The 21,216-nt window shown below is 44.0% G+C and overlaps 1 protein-coding gene across 1 annotated transcript; it reads right to left on the bottom strand.

The window, feature by feature from the left end:
- Positions 1–1,309: 1,309 nt before the first annotated feature.
- mylipa (myosin regulatory light chain interacting protein a) lies at positions 1,310–16,420 on the bottom strand. The gene is made up of 7 exons (XM_068575642.1): positions 16,221–16,420; positions 14,870–15,060; positions 6,639–6,824; positions 5,318–5,515; positions 5,021–5,185; positions 3,828–4,245; positions 1,310–2,919 (listed from the first exon to the last, which is right to left on the bottom strand). The coding sequence occupies exons 1-7, from the start codon at positions 16,305–16,307 to the stop codon at positions 2,725–2,727; spliced, it is 1,440 nt and encodes a 479-aa protein (XP_068431743.1). The 5' UTR covers positions 16,308–16,420; the 3' UTR covers positions 1,310–2,724.
- Positions 16,421–21,216: the final 4,796 nt, after the last annotated feature.

The raw sequence follows: 21,216 nt of genomic DNA, 5'->3' as shown, positions 1-21,216 counted from the left end.
GGTCTTGTGTTTTTCACATTTTGAAAGCATTACATATCTGCAGTGTTTCCATGTTATTTACCCCGCCACTGCGTTCTTTAGAAATATATCACAATACCACAAGCTCATCTGCCTTCTTCGTGATATGACTAATCCTTTCCCTATTTTGCGCTTCATCTACTTGTCACTGGGTCAGGGCAAAGCATCAGGGCAGTCTGGCCCTGTTTTCAGCTAAATGTGCATACATGCAAATCAGTGTCAGGGACGCTGACAGTATGACCAAGCAAACGGTTGATGATTGATCTCAGACGTAAAGTGTCACCGTTGTTAGTTTATAGTTTGCCACAGTTGTGTTTTTCCGTACACTTCCTTGTATTTTAAGGTCAAAGATGAACTTCAAAGCCAGACGGCGTTCTGTGTGATGCTACTTATTGTGTCGTTGCTGTAACATTACAGGAGTTCTGCATGGCCGAGTGTCTGGAAATCACGGCACTCTTCCTCATAAGTCTCTCCCTCCCTGCTGTCATCAGTGTCCTTGAAGTGTGTACTGGCAGTGCTGCATGAGAGAAAATACAAAAAGAGACGAGGATAGAAAGAGAAGCGTTCTCATCCAGAGGGTTGTGAAAAGAGAGAGGGATGGAGTCTGACTAATCAATAGCTGCTGCACTTAACTCTTTTGCAGACTTTATAATTACAGTCCAGTGGAGCTTGTCATTTCTCATCAGCATCGTCTCTTTATTCCCCTCTGTGCACCTCTCGGCTCCTTTTCCTCATCTGACATAACAAATGGTGCGCTGACCTTTCAGAGTATGATTCACCTGGGGTGTTAGCGAAGTTAGGACTGAAGTCACGGCAGGCATTCGCACCACTGTTGCCCTTTCTCTTCTCACCGCGTGTCGTTATGTCAACAGTTGGATTCGAGGGAATTTCCAGGTGTTACTATCTGCCAGTATATTGGAACAGAGGCGTGACATTAATGTGTCATGAGGGGGCGACTAGTCAGCTTTGTGCAGTTGTGGACTGAGTTTTATGAATATTTTACCAGAAAGTATAATATTTAAAGACTTAATAAATGACTTTAATCCCTTTTATTTACCTGGTGACTTAGGTATTCCAGCCTTCAGGTTGGGAACCACTGACCCAGTTGGCTCCCATTTCCTAGTAATTATTAAAATCATTAGTGTACATAAACAACACAAGACGGGGCATAAAGTATACGCTTTCAGATAACACACAAAACCAAAATGTCCCCACAATCCAGTCTTTTTAAAAAACAACTTTATTAATACTTTCTCTTTTGTTAAAAACAGAATATATAAAAAGGGTTTAATTCAGAGTTATTGTTTTTACAGATAATAGTGGCTTTTGCTTCAGAAAACAGAAACAAATCACTAATTGTAAAAATGTGAAAAATAAAAGTCCTTCCCCTGCAGTGACTGAGCTTAATCGAGTCAGCATTAAAAGAAATAAGTTTTCCTTTTCTTACCAGAAAAAAAAAAGTGTGGAAAGTTTATAATAAACACGGTGTTGCTGCTACATTAAGGCCAAACCCCCTACAGACACGTGGAAAACTTCCTTGGTAAAGTGACAATGTCGTATTTTTTCTTCTTAAATATAGTCTTTGAAATTAAATAAAACTTGAAAATGAAAAGCTTTTTAAAAAGCAAGCAAGTATTGCACGGACATATCTCCTTGTACCCTTTAAAAATATCAAAAAGGAACTCACTAGTACATCCCAGAGGAGAGATTGACAGTGGAGGTTTTCAGAGGAAGCAGCTGCTGCTGGACAAAGTCAGATCTTTGTGGTCTTAATGTCTAACTTTTTGTGTGCGTGGAGATACAAATGGAAAGGCGAAGCATGAAAATCAGGCTTGTTGTTTTGGACAAGTGGCAGTTTATCAACAATACCCATTTCAAGGTGAAGGAGGCGGTGTGAGCGTCAGCAAGATGCCGCATTTTATGTTCAAGCTCACGGTTCTGGTGAACCTCATTGAAGTGAGAGCACGAGAACGGGACCATGGAGTTCTGGGTGACCGGTGCATCGTATTAGTATGCAACGCTTTACCGAGAGCAGCGCTGCTTAGCCTCCAAATACCCCCTTATTGGCATGAACAACATGGAACATGACAAACAAGAAATGAAAAAAATAAAATACGTCTTGATAATAATAAAAAATTGCATTTCACTCTTACATAATACAATTCAGTTCTCAAAATCAAAAACATAAGCTTTAAATGTCAAGACGCATTAAAAATGAAAAATAAAATCTCAGCCACTATGTACAGTGTTTAGCTATTCTAAAACACAAATGTTCATCGTGTGGTTCAGGTTCTGGGCTAGGAGACGGATGTGGAGCCGAGAAAAATAACCGTCACAAATTAAAAACCTAAGGGATGCGTCTACTCTGTATCAGGTCAACTGATGCAATAATTTAAAAGACTATGAAAAGCCTAATCTAAAAATAAAATCTCATGGCAGGGGCTTTATAAAATAAACAAGATCTGGACAGAGTGATCAACCAAATCAGACAAACTGACTTCCAAAAAGGACGATGGTAAATAACATTAAAAACACACACACAAACACACACACTTGTTGAGGGAGTGGTTTGAGTGTGTCGATCTTTGAATATGCTCAGGAGTTTTCTATACGTTTGGTAGTTGCTGGAGTCCAGGCAGGAAACAGACGGACTATAAATGTTCCTTCTTGGTGAAACCTGCTTCAAAGTGTCCGGTGGAGTTGTCCCTATGTGTGGTAGATCTTGTGGTCGTACTCTGTTGCTGAGCAGCTGTGAGGAGAAGCCATTTCTCTGTGGATGGGCGCGGGGATGCTGCTGCGGTGTTGGTGGTTGTCGGTCAGCGTCAGGTTCAGCAGGCTGGTGCAGGTGGGCAGGTAAACGTGCTGCACGTGCTCCACCTCCGACCGACACACAGGACACATCTGAGGGAGACCAAGGGGAACAAAAAAAGTATTTAGCACAAGGTTTCAAATTGAGCTTATTTATGCTTTGAGCCTATATTTTGGCCTGCGTCGGGAATATCCTCAAACACGCATTTCATGGTCACATCATCATATATTACAAGGTACATTTGTAGTCTTGCTCAGGTCTGTTAAAGTGTGCCAGCAAACACGTGACTTAGAAGCAAGAGGCGTCAAAGGCAACACAGTGGAAACTAAAAGATGTAACAACCACTCAAATCAAATGAGCTGTGGAGAGTAATGTTGACTGCCATCAAGGCAACCAATTAGTCTCCACTCAGGTTATCTGTCTGTTAATGTTTAGACTGAAGGACACCGTGATAAACACACAGAAACGGGCAAAGCCAGCTCAATCCTAAACAGGTGGAATGGACTGCTGTAACGGGAAAATGGTTTTCACAATCACGTTGAAAGCAGCGGAACTCTTCTTCTCGTCTCCTTTTGTCTCGAGTTTCTACCGACTCATCCGTCAATTAGCTGGGTCACGTCCCTTAGTTAAGTTAATGGAAGTAAGATTTGCCTGGCTGCTATAATCCTTTCATAAGACAAACTCACTCACACCCACTATCTGCTTCCACAGAGAGGGGCAACATTTAGCTGATTAAGTGAGCTTTAAAAGTTGGCAAAAAAAAGGACCATAAAAAAAGGATGGGAAGTTAAAACTTAAATATAATTAAAAACAGAAAACAAAGCTAAATCTATTTAGTTTTTAAGCTTTTGCCTTTTTTTTAAAATGACTAGTAGTGTCGACGTCAACATTTGCAGTTTTGGCAAATGCCAGCAGTATTGTCATTTCTCAGTATGAGACATAAGAAAAGGCTAACCCCACGCAAACGGCGTTCCACAGAAAGAGTGAACAAGCGTCTCACCTGGAGCTGATTTGCGCAGGTCTGGCAACACACCATGTGGCCGCAGGGACAGAACGCGGCGTCAATCTCCTCCTCGCAGCAAAGCACACACAACAGAGCCTCTCTGAGCTTCTGCAGTCGCTCCTGCAGAGCTCGGCTCTGCTGGCAGCTGCCGCAGTCCAGCCCGTCGTCCTGCTGGTCGTCTCGGCTCGGGGAGCGCGAGGGAGAGGAGCGTCCGTCGCTGCCGGACCCCAGGTCCACGACGCCGGAGTTGTAGAGCGCGCGGCGGGCGTGGTCGTAAACTTCCTTGGAGGTGCGTCTGATGTCGAAAACGTACTTCTTACCCAGGTTGATGTTTTCGTTCAGGAAAAGTGATGCTAGGTGGCCCTTAAAGTCTCTGCTGTACTGCATCATCACCGCATCAGTGACTGTGTCGCACCTGAGAATCAAAAAGGAGACGAGGTCAGAAAAATTTAAGCATTTCACCAAACAAACTACAATTTAATAAAACTAATCTACAGTACGGCTCACATCCGTCTTTACAGTTGTAAAGGGTACATCCGTTTATCCAATATAATCCTTGCACAATTTATTTATAAAACATTAAATTCATCCTGTACCGATGACACATCCACTACCACGAGATAAACACTAGTTTGAGCAAGCAGGACGAAGACATGCGCGCCAAAAAAAAAAAAAAAAAAAAAAAAGCCGACTGAGCTGGAACGCGTGCCTCAAACAAAAAAGGACCGGGCCGTCTTTTGTACCTTCGAGCTATTGTGACTGACTGACAACAATTTCATAGCTCAGCCATTTTAATTGTCCCTGCTCACCGCAAATTTCAGATACACACACAGTGTATGGCAAGGAAAAATGTCACCACTACCAACTGAAGATTGTGACATGCAATCTACATTTCCATCCACACTCAGTCAAGTCAATGACATGTTTTACCCACTATGCATGTAGTTTCCATTAAAAAAAGGAGTTAAAGGCGGCAATGTGTACAATGTGAGAGGATCAGAAAGCACTGCATGCACATTTTAGATCTGGTCCCCCACCTCTTTTATGATCTACCAGTCTTTAGTGAAGAGAACAAGTAACTTCTCTAAAACAATAAAACATGCTGCGGTGAAGAGAAAGATATTTCTCAAGAAGGTCAGACTTGAGAAGGACCAACGACTTCCTGTTGCCTGAACGTCTTTATCTCTCACCTGTAGAACGCGTGGGTCTCTGTAATGGCTCGGTACAGACCACTGGCTGCACGGTTACTGATCAGCTTGAAGAAAAGCACCACGCTGTCACTCGTGTCCTTGGTAACTGTCAAGTACACGCTCTTCCCCGACTGCGTGGCAATCTGGATAATTGGATAGCTGATTCTGCGAGGAGGCAAACAGAGAAGAAACTGTTAAACGGTGAATGTTCTTCCATCAGAAAACGACAAAACCACTGCAACCAACATGAAGCGTAGCTTCACGAGAGCCATTTGCAGACGTCCGAGTGGAGCATACCTGTTGACTAAGCTAAAGTCCTCCTTGCAAATGGCAATACCCTCCGGGCCGACTCCTATGGCCAACCGTTGAGCATTTGCGTCGCGAGCCCAGTGCCACTCCACGCCGTAATGCTCCAGAGAGGAGACCAGCTGCAGGGCCTGATACTCCACAGAGCCCTGGCTCAAACCCTCCAGAGCCTTGTGTCTGGACACGATACTGCAGACGAGATCGGGTTGGAGAGAGAGAGAGGGGAACAAAGACAAGCATGTAGGTTTATTTTGGACAAGCTGCATCATACACTGTATACGGAACATAAAAGCAACACTGTGGAGCGTGTTTTAGCGGTTAAAGTTGAACACATCCTCAGGCAGAAAGCTCCAATGCTAAATTTGTTTTAGGACAACGATACTTGTGAGACCAACGCTTGGGGACATTGCTGGTTACTTCTTTTATTCAGTGAGGTCTGCTGATTTCCACTGTGATGGAAAATGCCTGATGGCCATGGGTTGAAGAAACAAATTGTATTTATTCTTGTTTCTGCAACAAAGTGTTTTTTGTACTTCAAGTATTTCTAAAAATGTCTTTCCAATGGGAATGTTGTGTTTTTTTTTTTTTACAATTTCTTTTGGCAAAAACTGTTGGATAATTAATGCACTTGCATATGTAACATGCTGAAAGTCGGAGCAGCAGCGGTGCCTGCTGGTTTGACACAATTTCATACGCAGGAGGAACACATTGCTCTAGTACATTCTGCAAAAGCCTTCAACTACAAAATGAAGACATTGCATTTATTCTTAAACAGGCATTCCTGTCAAAAGTGTGGTGCGACTTTTGTACAATGTAATGGGATCCTCACAAACTCCTCTTCTTGTCCACAGAGAAAACATTGAAGATGTTCAGTGGGAGGATCTGTCAGTGAAACCCTACAAAACACCATCTGATCTGCCCTCAGCTGCTCAGTTTAACATTTTGGTAGTACTGCGCTTGAGAAAGTATGTGGACAGTTCATTTCATTGAACACCATCTGGTAAATTTTACCACCCATGACCGATTGCCGCGGCCCATTATTTATTTCTCATCACTACTTCCCCATGTCGATATGGGGTGGATTATCACCCTTGGACTTAATGAGAAGGCAGAGATATAGTGGAGCTGCCACAGAGAACAGGTTTCAATGATTAACCAGAGCTTGTTAACTTGTGTTCAAATTCCAGTTGTCGAGTTAGAATCCCCACAAAACATCAGTGATGGTTTCAGGTCAAGGTAGGGTTTTATTTTAGCAGGATGTGGTGGAATAGAAGGATTCGGGGTCATGTTGAGTGATGGAAGAGTGTTGTACCTGTTGATTGTTGCGGTGCTGGGCTCCTCCCCACACAGCTCGGAGTACCAATACTTGGCTGTGTTTTGGTTGTAGTCGCCGAACTCGGCCTGTGCCAGCAGTGCGCTCAGCTCCTCTGCTTGTTCCGAGCCCATACGTAGGTGACCGTTATGGAGGTCCTCCTTCACGTGCGTGAAGAAGACGTGTCTGGCGGACAGACAGAAAACAGAGCGAATGGGAATTATTGAATGTGATTATCATCAACGCTTCACTTTAAGTTTATCCAGGAAGAAGACCGATCACAAACACCGCCCACTTTCACTGTTCAGCTGACTCCCATGTGTCATCGTTGTAGAGTAAGAACATCTGGTGGACACACACATGCACATATATACACACACACGCCAGAGCAGGTGGTCATTACAAGGCTAGGATTTCACCACAGACAGCAGTTGTTTGAGTGTTTGTGAAGCAGAAGGAAAAGCAACAGTGACATTTGTTCAATAGTCACAGTGACTCACTTTCCCTTTTTAATTCACTTCCTCAGAACCCCCTATTAGAACAAATTCACTTGAGGCTCTTAAAAAGAGGAAGTCGAGACATTTGGAGTACTTTCAGTCGAGGAAGTACTTGGACTTTTAACCTGGTGAGTCTGTGGTCAAATGGGCCAAAGCGTGACCATGCTGAAAGTTGAATGCAATAAAAAGGGACTTAACATGAGTGTCTCGGTGACAATGCGGTCCTACTTAGACAAGCCTCCACTAGCTTTGTTTTGCCCGACTTAGGGGAAATCTCATTTGAAATGGTGTGTTTTATGAAGTGAGGGTTGAGAAAATAGTTCAAACATTATTTGGGAAGTCAAAAACACCAATGTTATTGTTAGGGCTGAATGATTAAATGAGAACACAGAGTTCTGGTGTGGTCAAGGAAAACAGCTAAATCCTCAAAATAAATAAGCCGCGGCTGGTCCTTTCCATTGTTTTGACCAGAAGATGTTAGGAATTCTTTCCTCCTAGCAGCAGGAGACAAAACGTCAAAAGGAGTAACACCCTGACTGACTCGACGCTTGCATCATGAAGAGCGTTGAACTAGAGTAACCTTAACTGATCCTTCCTTGAGATTACCTATGACACAGTAGCCTTAAGAAGATTGTACAGGCCAAGGGCCTTCTGCAGTCACCTACTTCTATGACAACAAACCAGTTTGACACGTCGTCTCTAGCACATGTTGATGTCGCCGTACATTTCCTTTTCAATTAATAAAAAAAGAGACGTTATGAGACTCCCGCAATGCATGGTGCGCGAGGAAGAAAGTTGTGCTGGTGCCGTTTTCATATGATAGTATCCTTTTTGTTTCTACTACTCAAATATTTATTCAAAATGGTATTGGTCTAAAGCCTTTATCGAACTCATTTGAAAATGACAGAAAGGAAAGTGCTGAGAAAAGTTCTCACAGTAGAACAGTTTAATATGTAAATAAAAAGGCTGTATTTCTAAACTCACCGCATCCTGATGTGGTAGACTAAAAGCAGACCGCTCCAGAAACTGCTTATTTCCAAACCCCTCCCCCCCCACAAAAAAAAAAACCCTCCCTTCGGCTACAGTTCTCTTTGAAGCAAGATGCAAAGAGAGACATTTTTCATTTTTGCAAATCAGGTCACACCGTGACTTGAGGATATTTGAGAGGGTTTAGAGGGACACGAGTAGAGAAGGAAGGTAGCACTCGTCACGCCTTTTTATTAAGTTTATATAAACCCATTGTGTGTTGTTGATTTAGAAAAGGCATCTTCTCGAGCAGTCTCGTGGGAACCACAGGGGATGCAGAATGAGCTGGACGTGACGTTTCCTCTGTCATCTTATGGGACTAACACCGAAACTCTCTAGAGGGAGCAGCCTACAACCGGCTGCCAAAGTAGGCACGCTTGTGTACGACAACGGCTCCAGCACGCAATAACAGAGGCACACCTCATCCACGGCGCTCCCAAGGAGCAACAGCAGTAGCGAAAGCAGCTGCGAGGCACACAAACGGAGTCGCCGTACACCACGCCTGACAAAGCCAGACCATAACAACGAAGCCCCATAGCCGACTAGCCTCAGGCATAACAACCATTGCTTTGATATGGTGTTAAACATCCCATTCCCTCCGACGCACACACACACACACAAACACTGCTGTCTATTGTGTCAGGCCCAGCAGGCGTCATGTGATGCAGCTCGTTGGCTACCTGTGTGATGTAAACAATAGGGCTGACTGGAGTTTACTACAGGGTGCCGGGAAGAGGTTACTATAGGGCAAGCTGCGGAGGTTACTATAGTTCACGGGAGGATTGGCAGGAGGTTAGTATCGGTGACGGTGCTCCTGAGCAAGTCATTTAACATCTTCAAAAGCTTCCTTCAGGACAAGCCTCGGCCTGTTGGTTTGGGGTTCTGACAGAAGATGCAACATGATCGGGTTTCACCAAAACAACCATCTGGGACTAGGCAGGGTATTTGGCCACTGCTCAAGACATCCCGAGTGTTGTGGGTGACCATAAGGTCATAAGGTGTGCGTTTGGAAGCAAACAACGATAAGGTGTACAGAAGAACAGGTTGACGGGCCCTGCAACAGAGGTAACTACAGTTCAACAATAGCTGTTTCTGCACGACTTCCCCGAGGCTCGATGATTATCTGCACTCTGCCAAACACCACAAACACATGACTAAAACCCACAACACGCACAGCTGCTTCACCAGCAGAAGGTAACAATTTCTCCCACTGAGGCTCCTGTGAAGCTACACTGCTACTGTGTCTGCTCTAAATACCAGCTTTGTGCAGCAGTGAAAGCTCACTGCATAAGTTGTGTTATGATGACAAGGAGAAACGTTTTGTACAGATTACCCTCCTGCCTTCCGTGGCCTCCACAGTCACAGCTTCTCAGAAGACTGTCCCAGCGTCAGTGTGCTCACATGCGGCCTCAGCACCTGTCAAAGTCTCTGGTCAAGGACCGTGCAATGCTGTGGGCATGGGAGAGACAACGGTCCATCAATCCAGCATGTCACACGGGGTTTGAATGTGGTCTCAGTGCAACACCATTTGGGACCTAATAAAATGAATAAAATAAGTTATTCCTGTGCATACTCCTTCAGGCTTGCACAGGCCCATAATCATGGTGACAAGAGAGACAGAAGAGATAAAAGCTCGAGCACACGGCAATGTAAATATTGTCGACTGTCTTGAGCGTGACTTGGTCCGACACGAGTCACAGGAATCTTGTCTCTTGTTGGGACGCGAGGATGCCATGCTGCATCAGCGGTTTTAAAAAGCAGCGACCTCTCTTCCGTGAGCCTCAGCCCGTTTGAGTCACCATGTCAGTGACTACCACACATTACTATTCAGACACATTTGCACGTGCATCATGACTGGAGTCATCACAGCACTGCCACCTTCTATAGACCTCTCCAACTCACCCGGCAGAGAGTCTCCTGGCCTACTTTTAGTGCATTACAGTGTGTACATCTCATCATTGCCTTGTCCTTCATGGGCGATACGTGCTAACAGCATTTAGGAGTAAGTAAATTCTTTGTGGGGGAGGGGGAGGTAATGTTGGGTGCTGCACCAGTGTTTGAACACCAACGCCTGAATGCAATAATTAAATTAGAGCAGGCCCGAACCCTGAGACACACGATTTGGAAATGGTTCACTGGCTGGATACAGAGCTGAGCTAAGGAGACGTCTATGTTTTTCAACCCAGTCTTTGACGTATTCAAATTTATAAACACCAAAATACCACAAAATGCAGTGTTTGCCATTTCACTTTTTAGACAAAGAATTTGGGAAATCTTAGAAGTTTATACATCTTCTGGTGCCAGAGAATGGGGAGGAATGTATTCAAGTAACCAGACACTCATTACAAAGTCAACTAAACCCTCTCTCGTCTGTTCCGCCCATCTTTAAAACCATTGTTTCATTTTAATGTTTTCTGCCCCAACCCACGGCCTATTCTCCCACCAGGCAGAATGTCAGTCGCTTCACTTCACACAAGAACAAAAAGTCCCCGCAAACTGAAACCCAACACCTCTGCCTGGAGACTGCACCTCATCCAGCCAATCACCAGAGGAGTTTCAGAGCTCATCGGTTGGGCTCTCAACAATGTGGTTTGTGAGCTAGTCAAATGACACTCTGCCAAGGGCTGCGTGCCGTGAGGTTACTCGCGGTCAATGAACTATAGTAAACCCTGCTCTTTTTCCCCAAGGTGCAGCTTTAATGGAAAGTCAGACTGAAGCGCTTGTCGTATGTTTTCACCAGAAAGTTGCAAAACAATAATTTCAAGCACTAAATGTAAACCACATGGGCCTTCGCTCTGTGCCGACTTAAACAGAAAGTTGCACGGCAATAACACAAAGAAGCGGTTTGCATGCTAAATGCCTTGTGCTACAGGCCGGTGCTCTGTACCGGATGGTAACTCACTAATTAAAAGCGCAGCATCAATCCTAAATTCAGGCGCCAAAGAATTAAAACAATTCTGTGGTTCTTGGACAAGCCCTAATGTTGTGGCTTCAAACGATACAGATCAGAGCTAAGTTACACGAGTGCACAAAAAACGAAGGAGGAAAGGAACTCGGAGCTGAAAGCTACTGACGATGGAGCGTGCTGATAAATAATTTGGGTGGTGCTTTTAAGCACTTGAAGACCCACAGGCATCTTGTGTGATCTTTGGCTTGATCGTCTTCGTAGCCTCCCACAGTGAGCTAAACATTGTAACTTCTGTGTGACCGGAATAAATTACCTCAAATTGTTTTTGGCAGAGCATTCAGCTGAAAATGCAGAGTAGAGACATAATGATTTTGTCTCTGTTTTCATGGGTGAACTAATGTATGATAAAACTGCAATTTAATGTTGTAAAACAAAGCTCAATCATGCAGAATATTAAGTGGAGTACAGTCTGGCAGCACACTGATTGCAGGGCTTCTATAATTTATCAATAATACTTAATGTAAATGTTGGTACATCCATGCCTTTTATTGTAAAATGTTTTCTGAGTGGATCCATTCTCCAAATGTTGCAGCCGACATTGTCGTGCACTCGGGGGAACGTTCGGTGAGCGGAATGAACGCAATCGAGTCGAGTCTTTAAAAGTTGCATTTAAAGATTGAATATTTTTGTTTCATTTTAAGTTAAAAAGATAAACTTAACACCCGGGGAGGTAAACAGGTTTAGCAATCAGGACCTCTGATAAAGCGTGTACTAATAGCTGTGCTCTTTCTGAATATTCTATGTCTGCCTGATCAGAATGCTAAATACGAGGACTAATGAAGGGAAAACATTCACACATTTAAACCAGAAGCACCCCCGAGCAAGTGGTGCTTAATGATGCAGGTAACGCAAGCTGTTGTTGAGGCCCTTGGGTTAATGTCCCTTAACCAAAGAAGTGGCATTTCCTTCTGTTGATGTATCATGGAAATGCAGATTAAGGTGAACCTGTTGTTTTTAGGCATCTATAATTTTAGGGAACTGTTTTTGTTTTCCACTCACATGGAATAAAAATGATTAAGCCAGGAAAATGTGTGAGTGCAACTCCATCTAAAAACCACTGGAAGGTTTGTATGGCCCCGTTTTCAGTCTTTGTTCAGCTGGTTGGTTTATAGAGTTTTTGTTATCATCTTGCTTCTTCACGGTACATTTTTGTTGTATGCCTTCTGGTGTTTTAGAGAATTATGCAACGAAGATCACAATAAGCGTAATGCTTCTGTGCATGCTCGTAACTCACGCTCAGGCCACGTGTGGGTATGAACGGCATTTAAGCCTTGCAACTAAAATAGATATAGCCTGCACGTTGTTGTTGTTGTTGTACAGTAGTAGTACCTAAAGGTTATATAGGGATTACCGTTTTGAGGAAATTGGTTTAGATACTTTAAAAATTGGGTTTGATTCTGTATAGTACATTTCTAGCAGTGGTGGGCCCAACAAAAAGAGGATGAATTACCATAAAATATCCAAATAGTCAGCTGCATGTGAGCAAGAACATGCGAGTGACCTGCTCGGCTTTTACATGGCAGCAAAGTACACAGCAGCTTATGTAAGCAGCTCTGCGCAGTCAGTCTAGTGCAGGTTACGTAATAAGGCCTATAAGAAGGGTGTTGAAAAAGAGGCCCACCCCTTAGCTCAACCGAGTTGTCCCTTTTGCTTTGTCCATAAGCTGCTGAGAACACTTACTCCGGCTCACATACACTCGTGGAACTAGTGTAATGCGGTGTTGTGACAACGTGGGTGTGTCAGGCTCACGTTGGGTTGCCGGTTCTGAAACTTGTTCAAGGACTGACATTGCCGTTGACTGTGTTTACGAGTGTAAATACGGCAATCCGGCGTTGGGCACACTGAACTTTCTGTAGATAAGAATTGGACACATTTCTATTGGCACGTTGAAAGTGCCAATAGAAAAAAAAAAAAAAAAATGTGCGAAGCCATGATCACGAGTGCTTGCTTGTCTGCCTGCAGTCAGGACGAGTTGAGTGGAGGCATTGGTAGCCCAAAGTAGGACAAAGGTGACAGCACAAGCCTCGAGTCAGGACCCCACATGCTTCTCAAGTTGAGTTAGACGTTTGAAATGCAAGTTAAGGAAAAAACAATAATTCACAGAAATGCCATGTATTATTGCACGATCCTTTTTAAAAAAATGGTACATAGAAGTTTCCCCTGTCCTGTGTCGCTCCCCAAAATGCCGCTGTTGTGCACTGCCAACATGTCGCCCTTATCTCTAAAATTGATGCCAGTGTTTGCTTAACCACCACCTAAAATCATATCACATGAGCAGATGGTTGGCATGAAGCCTGCGCCAAAATTTAACACATAGCTTGACAGCAACCCCACTCCTTGCCTGACATCTCACATCTTAATCTCACCTTTTTTTTATTTTTTTTTTACAAGCCATAACCCCCACCCGCCGCCAGCCATCTGTTGATAACCCCTGCTAATCTAGAGGAGGTCAGAGCGCAGGCAGCCAAGTGTCTTTCAAGCTCACTCTCTCCCCCCCGCTGCCTTTCACTTTTTGTTTCAAATGGTTGCCAAATGTGAGACAAAGTGTGGGTTTGGCGAGTCGGATGGACAGAGAGGGCATGAGAGTGGGGACAGTTCATATCCAACAGCGATGGAGAAATGGCAAAAGAATAAAGTTGATATCTTTGCTTGATAGCGTGCTGTGAATGAAGGTAAAAGGGAGTGGGAAAACAGTAGAAGACGGGGCAGTGGGTGAACTGGGGAGCAACTGTGAGCGGACTGGAATGCCAAGCAAATCCTAGCCAAGGCAGATAAATGTCAGTTTAATTAACAGTTCTAGTGGCACGCTGCGTTGGAGAGCGAGAGACAGGGCAAGAGCAGCGTGGCGGAGTTTAAAATGAGACCAAACAGTCTGCCCTCCCTACACATCATGGGTCCAACTCTGCAGTATGAAAACATCTGTGGCACCGCCTGAAGTGAATAGAACATCCACAGCATCGCCCTGGACACTGTGTGTGAAACAAGTCTTTTGTACAAGTTTTATGCTTCCATTAAAGTTACTCAAATAAAACAAGGGAACTGTAGCTTTAAAAAGTGATTATAAATAAATCACTATGAAACAGGCTGCATGCACACTGTGACACATTTCTATGAGAATAAAAACAACCTACACACAGTCACCAAACAGAATATTATCCATCCACCCACCCACACCACACAGAAGTCTGCTATTGTTCAGACAAAAATGGCCAAACAATTGACACAAAAAAAAGCACAACAGAAGTTATTTTGAGTTGAATGGGGGCAGTGACAGAGGTCCTGGCTGTCGCTCAGAGCGTCTCTCGGAGCAGGCAGAGAGAGACACATAGCCCCCAGGGCTGCTGGATCACATTTCCTGGCTGGAGCTCCACCAAAATTAACCTCAAGTAACCCCGGAAGGGCTTGGGGAAGAGGTTACTAGAGGGCATTCTGCTGTATTGTGTACAAAGTGATTAGCTCATAAGCTGGCAACTCACTAATGGTGGCTTGTTTTTTTCCCCCTCCATGTGCTCATCATTGCATTACATAGTCAGTCATAATTGTATGTGTCAATGAACAACACAGCCCAGATCCAATTCTTTCTCAGCTCTTCCAGAGGAAGCGATGAACTAATTTGTAGGTGCTTGGCCACAAAGGAAGTGGTTACTCATGCATTTGTATGCCCATAGACAAGCATGCTGGGTTTCAAGACGCAAATTTGCACACAATGTCTATGCAAGCGTGGAAGTTGGTAAACATACCTCGTCTGTTCCTGCAGAATGAGATGGGGCTCCACAAAGAACTTGACCCGCAGCCTCAGTCGACAGGGTGTCACATTGTCCATCTGCTGGCAGATGCGGTTCCTCAGATTCAGCCACAGGTTCTCCCCTTTGCTGCCGGTAAACTGCAGCCCAAAGTAGTCCACTTCAATTATGCCCAACTTTCTGCAAACCTGGAAAGCAATGAAAGATACGGGGGTCACAAAAAGTGGATTCGGAACAAAGAAATTCAAATAGGATCCAGAATAGGGAAAGAGTATAATGGGACAGCATTTTCACAGCAAGATTGTACAAAGAGGAGACAGTTTTGAGTTGTGATAGCCGAACGTCCCGGAGAGAGTTCACGAAACAACTCACCAAAAGGAATCAATAGTGTCCAAGATTTAAGAGGAAAGAATATAAGGGTGCTTTGATCACTTTCTCCATTTGGATTTCTGCTACCCCATTACACAGATAAAACCCATCAAAAAGTGGAAGTAAACTTGGAGGCTCTCGCAGGGGAAAGGGGCTCATCAAACCTACAATCCCACGACCATGGGCTTATTACATAACTGCTGCTGAACGTCTGCAGGGAGCCCGGAGGCTGAGATGAAACTCATTCATACCCATGGCAAGCTGGGGGGGGACGCCATGCATTTAAAGTAGCGTTACACTTTATAAGCGGACAAAAAAACACACAACTTGAGGCGGCCGATGAACAGGGTAGCATAATATGAGTCTTGTCTTCTGTCCACTTTGGAGGGGAAAGAGGGGAATATCTGAACTACTTAGTTCAGACTAAAGTTTCAGTTTGAGTGGAGCGAGAACGTTGAGTGGCTACAAAAGCAGAATGAACTCAAGTAACCTCGACGAGAGCCAGTCGCCTCCGACTGGTCATGCAGGTAGAGGCGACCAGTTTCACGCCGATGTGTCAAAACTTGACGACAGTTATATCAAGCCATAAGTGTCGACCTTAAGTAGATATATGAAAAAGAAAAAAAGGTTTCATTGTTACAAACGAATTTTTTTTTTTCTGCATGTTGCGCGCAGCAGAAAATTTTGTTTCCGCAGTACCTATGTGCAACAAAGAAGCAGATGCATTGCTAGTTCTGTTAACAGAATAAGTAACGTGACACAGTTAATGTTGAGTCAAGCAGCGAGTGCATCTTATTCAAGCATTCCTCTTTATGCAGAAGCTCGAGTCGCAAATAAGCGAACCTGCTGAAGTTCAGGAAATGGGAAATCTAAAGTTTCGAAAGATTATAAAGAGCACTGCTGCACTGCCTGGCCGTGACACGGCGTTTAAAAAAAAGGTAAAATGACAAAACGTGAGGTGTATCCCACCACAGCCTACCTTATTCAGACAGTCTTCACCGTTTGCCTTCGCGTCAACTTCCACTTCCATCACCACCGAATCCGGCCGAGTAACGTGGCAAAGCATTTTGGCTGTGTAATCTGTGAATCTTTGGTGTGCCACCCTTCAAAATAATAAAACACTTCTCGAGCCTTCTTGAAAACCCCCTCTACATCAAGCCCTCGTCACTTTCATAGTCCTTCCAGTCCTTGTGGCGAATCTATAGCCACCAGCTGTAGGCTATATCAATGAAATGCCAAGCACGGCTCCGCCCACTCGCAGCCGGCCAATGGCGGCCCGTTTGAGAAACTCGCCGCAGACGTCAACCAATCAGAAGTCGCGTTACATCCGCACGCGGCTCTGGCTCCAGCTCGCCTCCCCCTGCCTGGAATTGTGACGAGTTCGCTGCGCCCTCCTCTGGCTCGCCTGTTGCATGTCGCCAAAGCCGCTTTTCAACTCACCTGCTTCCTAATGAATTAGACATTTTCGCGAACTTCAGCATACCTTGGGGTGAGTTTAATGGCTTGTGTACGGGCCCCCACCGCGGTTTGTGTGAATAATGTATGGGAATGCAGTCCAGAAATAGCTGTGATAACGGGGAAAAAATACCCTGCCTTGCTAGTCTGCAGCTGCTGTCCAAAAGCTATGATGAATTTTTCATCGTTTGGTAAAGTTGCAAAGATATTCATAATGGTGGTGGTCCATCTTCCTCACAGTATCCCTGCTTGTGTAACACCAGCTTTGTGTCCTTGTGTTGTTGACACTTGGCTAAAATTACTGTTTAATTGGAGTTATAAGCCAACGTGGGCCTGCTTTATCAAGGTGTGGTGCAATCATAATAAGATTGTGGTGAAAGCGGTTTGGCCTCGTGCCACGTGTGTCAAACCTCTCTGATCTGATATGAAACACTTTTTGGTTTCCTGCCTTGGTGACGACTTCAATGGTTTATGTAGAGCTATTCAGTAGTTTGAGGTTTAGTCAGCCTCATCTCTTTCACAATACCCACTCTTTTCTGATATATTAATTATGAACACAGCATTTTTCTCTATGGGAGAGACGTCCAGGAGACACTGCAGAAAACTGCAGCCCCACGCTCATGCATACACTAGGGAGGCATGTGGTGTGGAGCCAAACCCTGAGTCTGTCTGCCAGGGGACATTTTAGGGTAGAGGCAGTGTGCCTCTCCATATCTTTGTGTTTTTCCACCACTGCATTTCTGACGTAGCATCAGGGACTCGGATACAACAGGACCCAGAAGGAGCTCCTAAAAAGTCACTTCGAAGAAAACACAGAGTGCTGATAATGACAGGCAATCTTTAAAAAAAATGTGTGATAGGTTGGTGTGTTCAAATTTAAATGCGAGTCTAAGCACTTAAAATAAGCAAGATTTCAGGGCAAGCAATCCATAGCAGAAGTGGTTTGCATCTGATATTGTTAATCACCCCTAATGCTAGTATGTGAAATGTACCTGAAATGTACCTTCTGAGACAGACTCACACTCTGTGTCAAAGATAAGCGCCCCCTCCTCTGCTCCCCTCTACACACAAATTCACTGTACAGATTTATCAGCTGTAACATGCGTGTGTCTTTCTGTGTGCAATAAGGTCAGCCGGTCTGGTGTCCTTTTGCCCCGAAGTGATGCAAGAAGTTGTACAGAGGACGTGCAGTCCGAACAGCCTTCCTATCACCATAAATGGAGAAGCAAGGAAGATAGCGGTTGACCTAGCGTCCACTGTCGACGTTTGACGGGAGGTATTTTCTGAGCAGGAAGCAGACACATACTTGCGTACTCTATCACTACGACTGCACCTAGAGCACCTTCAGCCCACCAAAATACCACAACAAACATGCATGTCAAAGTTAATTGATAAATGTATTTATATACTAATTGTTATCTGTGGTGCGATTAAAAACATCTCTTGTGAATAACAATTTTAGTGGTTGCTATATTTTGTATATCCTTTTATATGTATATCTGTTTGAAAACTAACATATTCTAGAAACTGCTGTTTCTAGATACTCTCATCCAGATCTTACACATTTACACCTTCTGTTATTAATATTTACTATAATAACTATTTACTATATTATTTTGAAAAGGATACCAATCCAACAATAGCTGTAGAAGAAGTAGAATTAGATGAAAGCGGGAAATCAACATTTATTTATCAAGATTTCCCTTTTGCACATCTAGGTCAATTTTGGGGGTAGGGCATCTTTTTTACCATCTGGGCTCTGGCACAGAAACAGACCGGAGCTGACTCTTGGTTTGCGGCTAGGTATGACATCATGCAATGTGACATCACTTCCCTCTGAGGCAAGTCACCTCTCACTCGACTGGAGCGTGAACACATAGCCATGCAGGGGTTTCTGTTTGTGTGTGCATGTGAGCACATGACACCGCAGCGTCATCACTGCCCATCTCCATAGCCAAAGCTGTGCCTCTTGAAGCGGAGATTATGTCAGAAAGTGCCATGCTAGCAGAGCTGCTGCGGCTGTTGTTGTTGTTGTAGCCTTGATTACAATCCTTTTTAATGTATCTCCTGTAAGCCTAAAGAAAAGCAGCAAAAGGCAGCTGACATTTAGGCAAAAAAAAGGAAGGACCTGTTTACCCAATTATGAGGAGAGGCCAGAGGACGCGCAGCTCCTCTGAGTCAGAAGAGAATCAACAGCCACGGTCAACGGATCATAAAGATCAGTCGTCAACACGTGGATGCTCACCAGATAAAGACTCGTCGCCAGAGTCCAATGTGGAGGCAGAAAGTGCGATGAAGAGGAGCCAGAGGTTCAGCAGCTCCTTCAGCTTTGGAGAAGATGATCAGCTACAGCCAACGAAAGAGGGCAGGGAAGAACAACTGTCGCCAAAGAACTCTGACGGAGTAACAGAGCTGGTGGAGCCAGAATTATCATCAGAATGCATGCGGGATGCTTTTTGTGACACAAGTCAACCTCCGAGGTCAGGTGTTTTCAGGCCTCAGGCATTATGGCTGGCCATGACGAGATGTCTCTCCCTTCGATGGCCTCCTTGTCTCTCCATCAACAGGCAAAGTAACAGGAAATTAGCCTACCAAGTGGACCTTGACCAATCAGAGGACACGCAGTCTTCTTTCAGCGCCGAATCAACCAATGAGAGCTCTTCAAGTACGTCTACCTCGGATGATAGAGACGTGACATTGGTGAGACGCAAGGAAGAGGAAGTTCGAAGCAGAGGGGTCAAAAGTGGTCCACCCCCTTGTCGCGGGATTTCTCGTTCCTCCCCCACTCTGCCAAGAGCCAGACAAGCTACAGACTCTGCGCTAGCTTCATTGATCTTGGAGAAAGAAATGTTCCTGAGGATTGAGCTGGTAGATTCAGGCGCTGAGAGAGATGATTTACGCTACCGGGCAGAGTGGAAGCTGTCCGAGAGAACAAAGAAGCTGGCAGAGGGAGTCTGGCTCTCTCGAAGCCAACAAAACGACGGGATGACCTATTAACTCAGACATTTGTTTGCCTTGATGGAGATGTCTTTATATTATTTTTTTACATTAGTTATTGCAACCATCAGTACACGGGTTATTCTAATCTTCTAATCTTAGTTGATGTGACTGCTGATGAGAAGTGGCCTAGATTATAATGAATAATCAGTAGGATTGGTTTGGCACGACGGTTGTGTGAACTGCTGTGTGCTCATACAAATGCCATAACTGTAGCTAACTAATTAGAAATGCTATTTTCAGAAACTCAGCGTGGTTGGTGTTAATGTTTATTTTTCCGCCTTTCTGGGTCTCTCAGAGAACATTTTACACATGGCTGGCTCCATGCGTTGGGGGAGAGGGAGCTTTAATAGAAATATGCCATGTATTTATAAATAAAAGCCTTTTTGTGATATGGGTTTTACTTTTTTAATGAGAAGTTCTATCGACTTTTAAAGGGGTGTTGGAAAGGGACATCCTCAATCCTCAAATATTTCTACAAAAAACCTTATATGTAAGGAAAATTTGGGGCATTGTTTTTGTTTCTCATAGTTTTGTCTGCATACTTAAAACAATTTCATGAACATGTTTGAATTTTAAACCAAATTAGTATTTATAGTCATTGTGCATTGGAACAATAACCGAAAAGCAATGTGTTTTTAATACACACAACAAATATATTTGATACAGATTAGAGTCCAAGCCCAAATTAAAGTGTCATGGCCAGTGTGTGCCAGCACTGTTTTTGCAAATCCCACCAACTTTTGGTGATTTGTGTTTTAAATGTCTCAGACAGCATGTTTAATGCCTTGGGGGTTGTGTGAGTAAGAACATGATTGGAATTATTTAAATGTATGTCATGTCTGTCAGAGTAGCTACATTTCCAAAGTGTTTCAATAGTCTCTTTCGGCTGAGGAGAATTATAAGTAGTTTTTTGTTTGTTTTTTGTGTTTTTTTTAATCAAACCTCAAATCTAACTGCCTTTCATTCCCACATTTTCAGACCAAAATAAATGGCAATATAATCAGAGCTGCCAACTTTTCAAAATACCTTGCCGTGAGATTGTGTCGACGGGGGGAGGGGGGGGCGGCATCTATCGTATTCACACGGTGAAACCGTGAGAGTTGGTGGCTCTGAAGTCAACCTTTTGAAACACTTACATGCAAAATGATGATTGTAGACCTCTAGTGATAATTTTATTGCAGCCTTTCCAGGAGCACCCCCTGAATGTCTCTGCATAGCTGTAAACTATCTCTACATGCAAGCACATAGTGCAGTTCTGTTCTGAAAAGGGATACGTGTGCAGTGTGCACAGCGTAGCTTCTTCAACAGTAGTATTACATTGGACCATGTTTAGACATCATACATTGCAATGCATGTTGTAATGCGCTGCTTTCCCAAATACAATGTTATGCTTTATGTATTGTTTACTTGATCAGTTACACACCAGCATTCTCACTATATATACTTTGCACTGGATGGCTTGCTTGTCACGTTCTCATTTCAAGTTAACCTGCTTTCTGTTTGTGCATGTTCATTCATGG

Source organism: Clinocottus analis, unplaced genomic scaffold (genome assembly GCF_023055335.1).
Source record: "Clinocottus analis isolate CAN_PGR_092001 unplaced genomic scaffold, fCliAna1.0.p SCAF_14, whole genome shotgun sequence".
NCBI classification, from domain to species: domain Eukaryota; kingdom Metazoa; phylum Chordata; class Actinopteri; order Perciformes; family Cottidae; genus Clinocottus; species Clinocottus analis.
The sequence above is the reverse complement of the archived record's forward strand: the minus strand, read 5'-3'. Positions and strand labels throughout refer to the sequence as shown.

Excerpts from the sequence above, each read along its gene's own strand:
- mylipa (XM_068575642.1), bottom strand. The coding sequence starts at position 16,307 with ATGCTTTGCCACGTTACTCGGCCGGATTCGGTGGTGATGGAAGTGGAA. Across the intron at positions 6,825-14,869 it reads ATTCTGCAGGAACAGACGAG|ACACGTCTTCTTCACGCACG; the intron begins GTATGTTTACCA and ends TCTGTCCGCCAG. Across the intron at positions 4,246-5,020 it reads GAGACCCACGCGTTCTACAG|GTGCGACACAGTCACTGATG; the intron begins GTGAGAGATAAA and ends TTTGATTCTCAG.